This window comes from Mastacembelus armatus, chromosome 23 (genome assembly GCF_900324485.2).
Source record: "Mastacembelus armatus chromosome 23, fMasArm1.2, whole genome shotgun sequence".
NCBI lineage: Eukaryota > Metazoa > Chordata > Actinopteri > Synbranchiformes > Mastacembelidae > Mastacembelus > Mastacembelus armatus.
This window is the reverse complement of record NC_046655.1, coordinates 3,257,365-3,273,428: the sequence shown is the minus strand read 5'-3', so window position 1 is coordinate 3,273,428 and position 16,064 is coordinate 3,257,365. Positions and strand designations below refer to the sequence as shown.

The 16,064-nt window shown below is 40.7% G+C and overlaps 1 protein-coding gene across 5 annotated transcripts in view; it reads left to right on the top strand.

Annotated features, from left to right (window-relative positions):
- Positions 1-15,351, top strand: part of kcnc2 (potassium voltage-gated channel, Shaw-related subfamily, member 2) — a 61,864-nt gene extending 46,513 nt beyond the window's left edge. Inside the window, exons 2-5 of one of the 5 annotated variants that reach the window (XR_003296879.1) lie at positions 4,576-5,509; positions 7,325-7,495; positions 11,670-12,826; positions 13,582-13,596. Coding sequence is in view for 4 of the 5 variants with exons in the window: in XM_026326625.1 (XP_026182410.1) it covers positions 4,576-5,509; positions 7,325-7,495; positions 11,670-11,806 (1,242 nt within the window). In the remaining variant the exon portion in view is untranslated. Of the gene's footprint in view, positions 1-4,575; positions 5,510-7,324; positions 7,496-11,669 lie in introns of all 5 variants that reach the window. The other 4 variants (XM_026326627.1, XM_026326625.1, XM_026326626.1 and 1 more) reach the window with 4 other exon arrangements.
- The last annotated feature ends 713 nt before the right edge of the window (positions 15,352-16,064 follow it).

The window sequence follows — 16,064 nt, the reverse complement described above, 5'->3', positions numbered from 1 at the left end:
AATTGTGTGACCCACGAGGGTCGTTCTGTTTTTAGCTTGCTGAGTGAGTGCCACAGCTACCAGGATTTACCATGGTATATTTAAATATTGGTATGGTTATATTTAAAATTAAATCTGACAAATATCGGTCAAAACACAATGACTTTCCAGCATTATGGTTAATTTCCCTTACTATAGTGGTGGTTAGCAGCACGGTGCCTTAGTGGTTAGCACTGTTGCCTCACAGCAAGAATGACCTGGGTTCGCAACCCGTCAGGGATCTTTCTGTGTGGAGTTTGCATGTTCTCCCTGTACTTGTGTGGGTTTTCTCCAGGTACTCTGGTTTCCTCCCACAGTCCAAAAACATGTATGTCAGGTTGATTGGTGACTCTAAATTGCCCATAGGAGTGAGTGTGAGTGTGTGAGGTTGTTTGTCTCTATGTGGCCCTGTGATGGACTGGTGACCTGTCCAGGGTGGACCCCTGCCTTTCACCCAAAGAGAGCTGGGATAGGCTCCAGCAGATCCCTGTGACCCTGGTTAAGGAATAAGTGGGTATAGATGATGGATGGATGGATGGATAGTGGTTGATAGTGGTTGAAAGTACTTACAGGAGACAAGAGGTATCTTGGTTCAACTGAAAAGTGAGATGATGGCAGAAAAGCCTGTATTTGAGGAGTTAGCTGACTTTTTAGACCAACACACAGATGATCACAATATCATCAAATGACACTGATCACTCACAAGGAAATATGAGTGGGAAAAGTCCAGGTAAATGGCTCAATCAGTCACAGACAAAGTGACTCCAGCTCCACTGCTGGTAGACAACCAGGGTGAAACTGGTTTGATTCTGACCTGCTGGACACATACAGTATTTCTCTTCCAACAGTCTGTATGATGTTAATGTTTACATTGGGATTATTAGACTGGATTGGTTTCTGACAGTTGGTTCCATTTTGCATTTGCTTCCAGATTATCAAAACATCCAGACTCTAAAAAAACATATTTTTGTGTATTCATATCTATTCATAATCTGTAGCTTGTTGAAAATAAAGCATACAGGAACCATCACAGGCCAGGGGCTAATGATTGTTGACAGGCTGCTCTTCCTCTGTTACCTACCGACCACCCATATTTTCCTTTCCATTAGCGTTCTTATGTGAAACCTATGCTGTTCTATCAGTTAGTGTTGACAACCTGAGGCTTCTTGGCTCCACTGTCTGTGCTGCTCCAGGCAGATGTTGGAGCTGTTTGATCTGGCATTTTCCTCATGTCTGTTCCCCTGGCTGTGAACAGGCAGTGTTCCAGGGAGTGACAGAAATGTCTTGTGAAAAATGATATGATTATGAGGAAGCCCTCCTTCAGGACTGTGTCAGTAATCAGATTCCATCATTCTGTACAGTACATCAAAAATACACAGAATTTAAAAATGAAGCTATAAAAACTGCTGTATTTTGTTTTATTGTGTCCTACATCCATGTTACATTTTCTCTATAATTTTGCAATGCATGTTCTATCACTGTGCTCAATAAAGAAAAGGCAGCATGGCTGTGATGATAATGTGTGGTAGGAAACATGTTTATGATTGATTCTTTCTTGGAGGAGACTTCCTGTGGGTGTCAAGTGCCTGAGACTGAGCTTGATGTGTTGCACTGATATGAAAACATTCAGCTCAGGCACTATGAGATAATGCTAAAACAGACACTGGCAAATAAAGGTTTTATTTTCTCATGTTTACTGTGAATCATTATGCCAGTTGTTGTTTATAGTGAGTAAGAATGAACAACAGCAAAGGGTTTCTTGTAATGGCAGAAAAAAAGACCCTAGATATTTCAGTCACACTAAACAGTAATGATAAAATATAATGGCTTTCTGGTTGCCCATAAACAGTGAAATGTTCATTACTGTTTGCAATAATAACATGTTGGCCAGAAGAAGTACAAATCTCAAATTGGGGTTAAACATGCCAGTTTTGCCTTTAGAGATGTGCTAAAGTGTAGGTAATAAATGCTGAAATCAAATCAGTCATGAAGAAACATGAAGATGCTCAACAAATTTTGTGGTAAACTTCCAGTTAAATATTTTGTGTATTTGAATGTTTATTCTATTTGTCACTCTGTGTCTGTTTAATTTTTAAAAAAACGTCCATGTTCCAAAGTTTGGGGGTCAGCAAAATAATTGGGAATTTAATTTAATTTTCTCCCATGTGTCTGATTTTTGTCAGTGAATCAATAGGCCTGCTGTGGTGTCGGCTAAGATGAACACAATGTCAGGCTAAATAATGAAGTGAAACTCACATGGTGTTACAGTCCGCTTGTCAGGAAATCCTCCTCATATCTACAACAAACATAATAGCAGTCTGGCCAGTATTTGTAGCCATGGCCAAAATAGCTTTTTCATTCATCTTCATGGGTGAATAATAGATTGTGGTGCCTTCCCCGGTTGGTCAGTGAAATTAACTAATCTAATGCTAGTTTACCGTGAAGACCTACACACAAGTGGCTTTTTGTGTTGAAAGACAGATATGAAGGTCGCAGGTTTGACCTCTAGCAGCCATCTTGGCCGTTATCAGCTGTGTGAGAGAGAGAAACCCTCACTAAAAGCTTTAAATATAATAAAAATAGATGGGAGAAAAATGGGGCACATCCTCAGGCTAAATTAGAGCTGCATTGTTCAGAGATGGGCTGTCTGTGCTACATCTGCCCTAAGCTGTCTTCAAAGAGCAATTTCTAAAAGTACAAGACTTATTTAGCATGCACAGTGTGTGTTCTGGAAATCAGGATGTCGAGAAGCATGTGCCTGTTGAAATCACACGGTAGAGTAGCACCTTTGCATTTTTGATGTCTATCATAAATAACCTTGTGAGGTTGTGTGTGTGTGTGTGTGTGTGTGTGTGTATAAATAAGGGTATCAATGTGTGCACCTGCATGTTAGAGTAATGTGTGTGCACATGCGTTTGATGTCTGGCTGGTTTAATGTGATGAGAGTCAGCTGTTACAGGCTGCACTAGGGAGATGATATATCTTCACTCTGCAAGACGTGAACGCAACAAACTTAAAGCCCAGCACGAGACCACAGGTGTCATTAGCTGGCACAGCATCCAAGCAGCTAGAGGAAATAGCTCAGCTACTTCTGCTGTTTATTTCAGCCAACGTAATAATAATGGGACAGAGATAAAGAAACAGAGAAGGGGGCGTTAGAGATAAGGTCAGAATTAAGTGATATGAGCAGAATTCTTGCATAACGAGTTTGTAGATTAAAAGGAAAAATCGACCCTGTAGGCACTTTAAACAAAGCCTCCAACGGAGCTTAGTAACTACTAAGGAAGGCTGAATATCCTTATCGAACTGAAGGTGTCACATGCTTCTTATACACATGTATAATATTTGAATATATAAACAGCAACAGAGTGAATGCACACACAGTTCAGGAGCAGGGTGACCCAAATAATGCCAATGATATTTTGAGTGTGTGAGTCATGCAATCCAAAAACAAGGCAGGGTGTGAAACGACTTCTTTAGAGCTCAGTAGGCAGAGCACACCAGTGGATGGATTGTGGGAGGAAGGTGGAGAAGGAGTATAATAGGCTGCATGTGTGGAAATCTGCTCCGTCCAGTTCTCAGAGTAAGTCGTGAATGTTTGCAAATTCAGCCTGAGCAGCTGAATATTTGAATGTGGGCTCTGCCTCTGACAGGTGATTCCATACACACTTTGCCTTTTCTTTGTGCCACAGAATCCACTGCTACTCTTGTGCACATCCCTTGTGTTTTCCCTTGTTACCAATAACATTTTAACAAATGAACTAGTCTATTGACTTGTTGCTCCCAAATTACCTCGGCTAAAGCTGCTGAGTATACAGCATCCTCATTTCGGTTTCTTTTTTTCACCTTGGCAGTAGATAAGAATGAAGAAGCTAACAAACAGCACTTAAGAGGACTTTCTTGGTGTTGCTGTCTCTGCCTGACTATGCTCTCATACACTAATGGCCAGACACCAGAGGGACAAGTGAGAAAAGATTACTTTCATTTGTAGCCAATTTAACACTGTGTTGTGTTCTATATTAAGAGACAAGTGTTAAAGATGATGGTTGAAGAACAGTGGAATATACCTGCTATCCCTGCCTCCCTGGTTTCATGGGCTTGAATCATCTGGTTCTCGGCATGGGGATCAGGATTTCAACAAGTGGTCATAAGTTCAATTCCAGACATCACTTTTTTCTTATTACTTTTAGTTTGACACATTTAAGACTCCAAAAAAAATAAAATAAAATCAAGGGAACAGTAAGCTATTTACAAAAATGCACAACATGCAATGAACAAAATCAATACTTTTTTTCTGTTTTCTGCTGATTCTGATATATGTGTGATATATCTGAAATATGTGTTTATTTGTTATTATTATCAATAGATTGATTTTGTCTCTGGAGTCTATTTAATTTGTTGCAAGTTCATTAAACTTATCTCCCTTTTAAGAATAAAAATAAGAGTAAATTGTTAATGACTGCTGCATGCCAATAGAACATCATGGAAATAACCTGAATTGTCAGGAATGGGTTGATAGTAACATTGATTTTTCTCTTCTTCTGTTTTCTCTCGTAGTTTATTGCCTTTGCATCTTTGTTTTTCATCCTGGTCTCTATCACCACCTTTTGCTTGGAGACTCATGAAGCTTTCAACAAAGTCATCAACAAGACTGAGCTGATGCGGAACAGCAGTGTGCCAGATTCAGGCCCTCAGTACGAGATTGAAACTGACCCTGCGCTCACATATGTGGAGGGTGTTTGTGTCTTCTGGTTCACCATCGAGTTCCTGGTGCGTGTGACCTTCTGTCCAGTCAAGTTGGAGTTTGTTAAGAGTGTGCTCAACATCATCGACTTCGTGGCTATCCTGCCTTTCTACTTGGAGGTAGGGTTGAGTGGCCTTTCTTCAAAGGCTGCCAAGGATGTGTTGGGTTTCCTCAGGGTGGTGCGCTTTGTTCGTATCCTCCGTATCTTCAAGCTAACACGTCATTTTGTGGGGCTAAGGGTGCTGGGCCACACATTAAGGGCCAGCACCAATGAATTCCTGCTGCTTATTATATTTTTGGCATTGGGAGTGTTAATCTTTGCCACCATGATTTACTACGCTGAACGAATCGGCGCCAAACCCGGTGACCCCACTGCTAGCGACCACACCAAGTTCAAGAACATCCCCATTGGCTTCTGGTGGGCTGTTGTAACCATGACTACACTGGGCTATGGTGACATGTATCCAGAGACCTGGTCAGGCATGGTGGTGGGCGCATTATGTGCTTTAGCCGGTGTCCTGACGATAGCCATGCCAGTGCCAGTTATCGTCAATAACTTTGGGATGTACTACTCTCTGGCCATGGCCAAGCAGAAGCTGCCCAAGAAGAGGAAGAAACACATCCCTCAGGCGGTGCAGGGAGGATCCCCCACCTACTGCAAAGCCGATCTAAATACCACCTGCAACAGTACTCAAGGTGACCTGTGCCACGTTAAAGGGAGCAGGGTACTAGAAAGGAACCGCTCAGGTAAGCCCACATGGTCAGACCAAGGCCATAGCCCAAATGAGAGAAAATACGAACAGCCACACCTCAGCCTTAATCTCCGGTTGCCCAAGTAATAAGGAAGGCAGTGCAAATGGTATTGAGAATAGGGGTATGGTAACGATAATGTTAAATAGCTCAAGCTGATAAAAATTCAGTCCTTGTGTCCATTTACTGTTCACACCATAGGTGACTGTTTCTCCTTCTAGGCTCATGTCAGTAATTTATTCTGACACATCTAATATTGATGGAAATTTGTGTCGAGTTCTTCGTGCTGACTTGAATTTGTACTGCAGATGTTCCTGAGGGCAGGTTCCCACTCTGAGCTCCTCACAGTTTGTTTATTATGTTTAATAAGTATAAAATGATTCATGCCTCAACTGAATGCACAAACAGAAACAATCTGGTTTAGCAGCATGTGTGATTTTCCTTAGAGGTCATTTGAAAGACATGACAAGACATGCCTCATGTTTATGTTGCAAGTAAGCAGAATGTTTATGTTGCATGAGAGGGCATGCTAACTTGTAGTATATGAGGATTTACTGAGGGATTAAATTACTAAATCTTTATTTTACTTTATTAAAAAACTATAGGTAACTAAAGATAATGAGTGCTGTTGGGTGTAGAGAATAGTTCCATTATTGTGTGATTATTGCTGTATTTTGGCAATCATTTTTATACTTTATTCATTCATTGTATTTGAAAACCCATTTCATTCACCACTTGCTGTTCATTATGGCTAAAGTCTGGTACAGCTTATTCCTCTGTACCATATACCTGTACTGTCTACTGTCTACATGAAGATGAAGTTTACTGAGAACAACATAAAAAAACCCAAACGTTTCCTTATCCTCTGAGTAGTGCGAATGTAGCTGCCCTGCAAGTAAGGCTTGTCGATGATGTTGTGATACCTCTTCATGGCTCAGGAGAAAACTGTGTTTTCTCATCCATGTTAGCACCACACATCATCTGACCTGTGACCCTCTGCTGTGCTGCATGGTAGTTTTTTGACATTTGGTGCAGGAGGCTGTTTGATGTTTGCTGTGACTAGAAGTCACTTAGCACCCCAAAACCCACACAACCAAAACTCCCCTCCCCAGAGCTAACATTTTAGTATTAGTTGATAGTTATTTAGCTATTGCAAACATAAATAGAACATATAGATGTGATGTGTGGTTAAATTACAGATTGTAAGTTTCTTCTGTGTATGCACTTTTCGTCTCCTCTGCTTACCTATCTATATTTAATAGGTTTTAATCAATATTATACATACTTATTGCTTCTGTACAATAAGATATAGCAGAAGAAATCATAAAGACATTTTAAATTGGTAGTAACTGTAAGTAAAAAGTACTAGTAGACTAAAAGTAGACTACAACAGTCGAGAGAAAATAAATCCATTTAGAGTCCAATACAAAAAATCCATGAAGCTGAAGAGGACAGGAGAGAAGAGTAACTATATTATATGTTATTGAATTATTTAGTATTTAAGTTGAAAATAATTAACTAAAGCTGTATTGGATGTGGGGCAGCACGGGGGATGAGTGGTTAGCACCCTGTGCTTGTGTGGGTTTTCTCCAGGTACTCTGGTTTCCTCCCACAGTCCAAAAACCTGTATGTCAGGTTGATTGGTGACTCTAAATTGCCCATAGGAGTGAGTGTGAGTGTGTGAGGTTGTTTGTCTCTATGTGGCCCTGTGATGGACTGGTGACCCCTGTGGATGGATGTACTGGATGTCAAGTATGTTCCTTCACACTTTCTGTTACTGACATATGATTACTACCATTGCCTTTTTTACAGTTCTGTCAGCAGACTGCAGTGGGGGCAGTGACCTGACCATGTCTCCAGAGGAGAGGGTCCCCATGCGAAGGTCCAGCACCAGGGAGCAGGACCGACGGAGCGGGGGGACGTGCTTCCTGCTTGCTGCTAGTGACTACACCTGTACTGCTGATGGAGGGATACGAAAAACAGGTAACTGCATGAGGAAATTTTAACTTTACAATGTTATTCATTAAACTTTGAAACATATTTGAAAGTACAGATGTATTATGATTATGTCATTTCAAAAAAGTAGAGTTGCTATTGCACTAAATATGAAATCCATGCTTGCTATTGTGCATTAATCCTTACTAATCCTCTACTGGTTAGTCATCACTTCTTGACCACTATTTTTTTTCAGCATAAATGTACATCAAATGTACATCAAATCGAAGTAGTTCGTATTTATGACGTTTGACCCTAAAGATGTCAGAGCTCAGTTTGTTTTAAGAAGAGATCTTCAAACACAGCCACTAGTCAAAATCCTCACCAGCTGATCCATATCCTTAGTGACTGGAACACCAACATCCCTGGAGGGGGGAAGGCTGTTTGTTCAGGCCTAGTCAGATAAGGTAATGTACAGTAACCTGTGGATCTGCTGTTGTGGTACACAGCACAAATTCTTTAGCAATTCTGAGGGTCAACAGTGTCCATGCAGCTGACTCAGAACTGTTGCTTTCTTCACAATTTATTCATGTTTTCTTGTTGCTTGGAAACACTTGAATAAATTTCTGACCCTGTGTCTCACTTTTTTGGCTGTTGCCAGGTTCATTGCCCATCTTCAGCTCCCAAATAAATTACATGGTGTGTTATCTGCCTCTAAGGTGATGATACACTAGCAGATATTTCAGGTATTTCACAATTAGAGGTATTCAAATTTAATCCCATCAAGTCATAAAAATTTTAATTTCTTGATTTGTAATATCGTATCAGGCAAAAATGTGTTGCTACATAACAGTCTGATCTAATTACTAGTTAATACAGTGTCACCCATATTTAATCTTTTATATGATGCTCACACAGATGTGTAAGGTTTCTTTAGAGCCTTGAGGTGCTTTCAGACAGCAAGCAGTCGTCGTCATGGCTGCTACTCAGTAACATCTCTGTTCTCTGTTATGACCTGGTAGCAGGATGGCTGTCAGGACTGGAGGTAGCTGGTACAAAATAAGGCTATGACTAGATGTGGAACAGTATACATGGTCTGCAAGGAGAGGTATCATTGACATATTTTGGTGTTGATTGTTCAAATGATTTGCCTCTCTGACAGCACCTTTAGTCCGTTAGCGGGGCAGCAGTGGAAAGGTCAAATGCAGAAAGGGCTTGACCTTCCAAGCACTTTGACCCAAGCTAAAGGTTATCATGAAGTTCTCATCTGCTGAATTACAGGACCTTGTTGCAATAGCATGTGATTTCAAAGGCACAAAAGGTCAGGAACTAAAGTATATAAGTGGAACAGTGCAGACAGCTGAAACGAGGTCATGCTGCAGCTGATTTGATGGGTGTCCATTGCAGCAAAAGCTTTGTAGGACAGAAACTGACCAGTTAAAATAACATGTAGACATCACATAGGGCCTAGAGTGTGTTTGTTAGATTCATTCCTTCACTTTGTTGTAAGCATCTTGATACTTTAATATGGTGTTTATTTGTACTGCAGTGGTTAAGCGCAAAGCCTTGGCTAATTGTCTTCTAGCTAAGTGCCTCTCCAGGTGGCTATTGAAGTTTCCTGCTCTTAATGTTGCTCTATAGTCTCACAGCGCAACTGCAATCACTCTGTAGCAGGCAGATCAGTTCTACCAATACAGTGCCACTTTGTAAATTGAGATTTTGTTGTGCATTTAAATTGGTATCATGTGAGAGGAATTCTGGGATAGTACCTTATTCAGGATATTTGAGGAGCATTATTCTGAAATGTAGTGTAGGACAAAACTCAAAGAACCTGTTGATGATGTTCAGTCTCAGTAGCCACATCATCTAGCAGGTAACCTACACGACATTTGATCCTGATTCTCTAGGGAGCACATCATCACAGCAGCACACTTTGCAGTCTTGTTTCTTCAATGTAGGCAGCTGAGCAGCTGTGTCTTCGTGTGTGCTGCTCCAGTGGGCGGTTGCATTTGCTGCCACACTGACACTAATGCATAAAACAACAAGTCCTTTCTAGTCTCTGCTACCTGCTGGCAAAGACCCAGACTGTCCTTTGTTCTGCCTGCTAGGTTGGTTCTGAAACAACCCAGGTGTAATTTACCCCCATCCTCTCAGTGAAACAAATGAGTGCCGTATGCAGTATGGTAACAAGGCCACGTTTCCATTAGCTGTTCCTCATCAGTGTTTACGCCAGCTGATTGGCATGCTCCATTAATGATCTGGCTGCTTTGGCTTGCTTGTTTATTTTGCACCAAGTCACTGAATGCTAATTTCCCAGCATGCATCACATGCTGCATAGTTTGAGTTGTAAAATGTGAATCTATTCAAATACTAAGGCCTTAATAATTGAGGTGTTTTTAATCATTCTCATCATCATCAGTATTTGGCAGGCTACCACCTGGATTTAAACAAAACACATAATGTGCATGTCAGCAGTCTTAATGTGTACACTCGGCTCACTGTTATTGTTACATATTTGAACTGCGTTCCTCCATGTAAATGAGTTTATCCAAGCATTCCTGAGTGTATTACCATTTCATAGACATTAGCGAGATTTATAATCTTTCAACAATTACATGTGAGAGAAAATACTAATGATGATGCCATAAGATGATGATGTTACTAAATCTGTCTCGTTTCCAAGTTTAAGAATAATGGTATATTTTATTTGACTAATGGGTTTGCACTCTGGCAGACTGGAATTTTAATCACACGGGCATTTCTCAGAAGGGGAGCTGCTCTGTAGGGTTACCTGTAGTGTGGAGCCAGAGAGCATTTTTAGCTCAATGGCAACTTCAAAGAGCAAAAAAAGGCCATTTAGTTATTTCATTCATTAATAACTAAAACATTCATTATGTTTGAAAACCCAGTATCTTAGCTATTGCTTTATGTAGTTAGGTATGCCTATCTTGAGTGCAGCTAATGTCAAGCACTTTGTCACTACAAGCTGTAGGGGAAAAACTACAGTTACAAGTTAAGGTCCTAGTTATAATTCAAAGCTAGAGATTTGGCAAATTTCGGAGAGCTAAGGCATCTTTTTCTCACCTCTTTGAATGTTTAAATAGTAAATGCTTCCCAGTTTAAATAATGAGAGGCTTTTCCAATCTGTTTGCCAACATGGTGTGAATCAGGAGAGTACCATGATGTTTTCATAGGTTTCTGTTCCTTTTACATGTTAACATATTGCTAAATGTGGCTGCAGTCGTTGCAGAGAGCTTAGATAATCAGTTGGAACAACCACTTTCCACTTCATTCTAAAGCAAGTTTAATGCCTTATGTGAGTCCTTTCTACAGCTGCTGCAGTGAGTCATGTTATTGAGCACATTATCAGGGGTCTGCTAGTCTTAATGGAAAACAACCATGTTTAGTTTCACCAGTCATGATAAAATGTATCTCAAGCAGGTCTATCAGTGGCAACATGTGATGCTGATGAAATGGTCAGAACGGGAAAACCGCACCTCATCAAACATTATTCCAAGTTGGTCAGCCCTAACTTTAGACTTTTTAGCTTTGTAGTGTTTTCTTAAGTGGAACCAGAAATAATATTTTTGCTGAATGAATTGTGAGTCATAGCATGACTCAGACTAGTGACCTAATGGAGACGCTTTCCTGCTCAGCTACTCGTAATTATGTTGTCAGTGTTGTGATGTGAAGGTGTTGTTTCCAGATTAAATAGAATAAATTAAGCAGCTGTTGTTGTTTTTGTGAATTTGCAGCCATGTCTGAGAGTCCTTATGACAAGTAATGGAATGGTCCAGTAATATTAGTTAATGACATATTGGCAATATATCATTTCTGATAAGATAGGGTTTCAGGTTTCTGTATTTAATGTATCTCAGGCCTTGGCATGACTTAAGAATGCAGTTCTGTGGCTCCATCCTCTCAGCCAGTGAGGTTATTTCTCCCTCCAGAGCAGCTCCAGTGAAAACATTTGCCTATCTCGGAGTCCAAGCTGCCCTAATGTCACTGTCAGGAAATGTGCTGTGCATGCACTCACCGTACAGTATGTTACTGTTCCTCTGTCTCACTCCTGTCTCCTGTCTTGTCTCGGTTCACTCGGCTGGCTCGGACTTGGATCGTTGCCTGCCTGCGTGCCTGCCTGTGTGTATTAATGTCCTGTTCCTGCACTACCACTACCACCACCACTACCACCACCACCACTCTGTCGCCCCCTCATCTGAAGGCTATGAGAAATCCCGGAGCTTAAACAACATAGCGGGCATGGCCGGTAACGCCCTCAGGTTGTCTCCTGTGACCTCACCCTATGGATCACCCTGCCCGCTGCGGCGCTCTCGCTCCCCTATCCCCTCCATCCTCTGAGACGTCCAGCCCAGGGCCACTTTGGCCTAAAACCCACGCACATCCTATCCCCAAACAAACCACATCTCTTTGGTATTATATCTGAACTCTGTTCTAGATATTGTGACAAGTGGATAAATACTTAACTGTGTAGCTGAGACTAATGTTAGTGGATTGGAAAACCTGAGCGACTGCTCACTTTCCCCTTTTTCTTGAAGGTACGTGTGCTTAGCTAACATTCTTAACCAACTAGTCAGTCCTTCATTGTCACTTGGAGTTCCCATTAGTTTGACATTGTCATACTTTCAGACTTGCAATAAAAGAACTCTGGAGGCTTCAGAAGTAGCAGCCATAACATTTAATAAAGGACATATTAATAATCAGGGATATTAGATGTTGCTATATTTAGATACCTTAAAAAAGATGTGCTTCCAAAAAAAGAAATGAGAGAGATGTCACTTCATTTTAACCTCATACGACTGTGACTTTAACTTTGTTTTGCTGATTTATTTTTGGGATGGAGATGGGAGGGTTGGGTGTCAGGATGGAGGATTTGTCTTTCAGGACTGTGTTTTGACTTACACAAGCACACAACTGTCAGTCTTCACCTGCTGCTGGGCCACCTCCTGTTTTGATCCTGTAGTCATCCTTTAGCCATCATCTACAAGCAATGTGTCAAGGGGAGAAGGAAAGAGTTAGTATGTTTGAATTTGTTGTTATTATGGTGTTTGGGGAAGGGGGCACTTACCTTTGTGTTGCCAATGACTTCACCTACAGTCTACCAAGGAAGCACAGAGCACAGATTAGAAGCTGGCCGTTTGTTTCTCTCTGCATGTGGGTTTTTGCTTGTCTGCTGCTATTTCTCCTCATCTTTTATGTTATGTTATTACTTCTTTCGATAGAGTGCCACCAAAGCTGTGGTGTCTCTGGTTGTTTTACTCACAGATAACTGCAAAGAGGTTGTCTTTACTGGTTTCACACAAGCAGAGAGCAGCGTTCTATCTTAATGACTTTGGGGGAAGGCACCGCAGTAGTGGAAAGGTAACCCGGACGGGTGTGAGGGGTCAGATTGCAGTGCAGAACCCTCTCCCTCTCTTGGCCATGATTTATGATTTGTGTTTTTGTGTGTGTGGGCACCAAACACGGGGTTATTCAATAATCCTAAAAAGGGATATCTGTATATGGTTGCAGTGACAGGTGCAGACACCTTCAGACGTGTGCTTGAAGGCACCAATAAAGGTGCTACTTGTAGCATTTTAATCAGACAAGCACTCTCACGTTCATTCTAAGGCATGTAATTACAGCAAAATTTTGTATCATGTACCAAAATATTTAGTGAAAATGTCCATGATTTACACTCCAAAAGCAGAAAAGTTTTGTTACACAAAAAACAGTTTAACAAGTGTTAACAGGTGTTGGACAGAAGACAAACCATGCAGCAATGTGCCTCACCCATCCCTACAGAGCGTCTATACCAGTAGCAGAAGGTTGCTTAGCAACTGGCTCACAGCTAGATGCATCTTACACATAGCACGGCAAAAAGTCAGACAATTAAAAAGAAGAGCTCTCGCAAACATTTCTGTTAGACCAAATTATTGAATCACCCCCACTTAAACCACTGCAATATACAGTAGAGCTTTTATAATTCTGAGTTCATGCTTGAAGAGAACCACAGATTTGTACTTATCATTTTGTGCATATATTGAAATGGCAAGGTGTTCTGAAATGATGTTCAAAACAGACAGATGCATTTCTGATATTTAGAGATGTGTTTATATTTTATTATTATTATTTAGACAAATCATTTCCTATTTGAATCACGGTGGGATAAGACTATCTTCAGTATGAGGACCTATTGCAGCGACGGGAGGACCTCATTTGGAGCCATAAGGCCACACCTATGGGACAGTATGGACGAGGACGCACATAGAAGCCACTGACTAACAGCCCCTTAGCTCATGGATCAGCAAGCAGGAAAGCACCTCAATCCTATGAGGACTCTGATAAGCATTTATCATTTTTCGGATTTTCGGATTTTGATTTTTGTTTTCCTATTTTGGAACTCTGCATTATAAGGAGAGAAAAGCAAACTGGACGTGTCTTTAAACAAGACTATTTACTGTACATATACTGCTTCTGTAAATAAGACAGCAACACAGTGCATCTGGGCAAAGCGGCTCGGGTCACACATCTGTCTTTTGATGCTGAGTCAGGTAACAAAGTGGTTGGTTGCTAAGTTGCGCCATGACACTCAACATCAATCACTTTTCTTGTTGTGGTATCCCTCCCTCGCAATAAGTGTATTAACATGTATCAGTTGAGGCACTTTGTGTTTGAAAAATGGAGTGTATTCATATATGAAATTACATACAGTATATACAGAATAGGAGACAAATGTGCTAAGAATAAATGTGACATTATGGTCATCTCTGCTTTTGTTTCCCTTGGTAATTTTCAGTAGTTTACTTGCTCTGCTGTGTGTTTAATGTGTGTGTATTCTAAAACTCCAGGGTAAGGTCTGCGGTTTGAAAGGCCATGTCAGTGGAGAGCGATGAGCGGACTTGATGCTGTCAGTTTGTTTTTAGCACAAACTTGATTGAGACAGAGTCCCCTTGTAATGCAGTCGCCATTGTAGAAGTCCCCTCCCTCCCCTGCTGTGCATTCAACAGACAACTACCCTGTGTTGGTGCTGCAGATGTCTTTTCACATACAGTACCAAATTATTCTTACCAGACTATTCCTCATAACTCCTGGTGGCTAAAAAACTGCATAACTTGATTCTTCCAAACTTTTCCCCTCGCGGGACTGGAGCGAAAGTGTAGCAGAATTTAACCAACTCATAAAGTGGGACTTCTAGAATGGCTACATCTGCACAGTAGCAATCCCATGTACCCAAACAATCAGATCTGATTTGCAATAAGCACCCAAAAACAAAAAGCACCGATCCACACTGTGATTTCAGTAGCCCATTAACAAAAGAAGACGGGAGGCAAACAGTGAAAATGCAGCTTTGAAAGCTGCTAGAAAGGACTGGCAGGTGGCACAAATTATGTGTCATGTTGGTTGCGACCTGCACAGCTTTTGGCTATCTGTTCAAGTGTCACCCTGTACCCACAATCCTCCTTGTGTAGTACACATGCTGCTTTACTCTTTGTGATGACAAAGGGGTTCCATTCTTTATGTATTTTTAGGATGACGTTGTAACTTGGGAAAAAAGGTGTTTATTTTTCTGAATTCAGAACATGTATTTTTGTGTCCTTACTGTTGAGTACATATGCTCTTACCTGTAAAAGTCATGGTAGTCTGATGCTGTGCTTCTCCATCGTGTCCTCAAACTGTCAGGCTTTTGATCCAAGTTCATGTTTTGTATGTTTTACTGTGAGGAAAATTCTAGTTTGGAGTCTGTATTTGTGGAACATTTTGTTGGCATTCTAAAGTGCATGCTAAAAAAAAAAACATTATGTCAAATTGTAAAAAAAGAAAGAAAAAATAACGTACTGTATATCACAGTCAAAACAATGTGTATAGAGTAAAGCTAAATGCTATGTGAGAGATTCACATAAACTATTTATCTTTTAACTGATTGTTTCTTTCTTTGCTTCATTTGGCCTGTTTTCTCCTTCACAGATATTTTTGTATTACTGAAAAAGAGTTGAGTTTTGACCTACTAGTATTTTACAGATGTAAATATCAGATTGTAATAACATTCGCAAAATTTTGTTTTATTCTGCACAGATAAAACCCAGGTGCTGAGATAAACCTCTTGTTCAAAAATCTAATTTGGATTAGAGATATACAATCAGCTTTTATTGATATATAATTAAAACTAGGTATTGGACTGCACAACTAAAGATGATCATTGCTGATAGTTCAGGTGAAATATATAGAATTGATATGTAACCTCTGCCATATCTAACACCAGAAGGTGTCTCATTTAGGCATTTAGTCAGAGGAAATTGTTGTGGCTGCACTTTATTATTTAGTCTGAAAGCAGAGTGGGTTTTTTTTTTTTGTTTTTTTTTAACTTTATCGTAGTGTAGCTTTAGATGTCATTTCCCAAGGAGAGTAAATGCCAAACAAAGCAGCCGGTGGCTAAAAGCCGCTGTGGTCTGGCAGCCAGGATAAGGCTAAGATCATGACGAGCCGGCTCCCACTTCCTGCATTCCCTGCTCATTGTTTAACTCACATCGAGCAATTGGCGTACTGTATCTCTGAGACATCCCAACTATCTTTACTCCCGTCTCCATGGAAACAGCCACAGACGTGCCAAAGAGAAGTA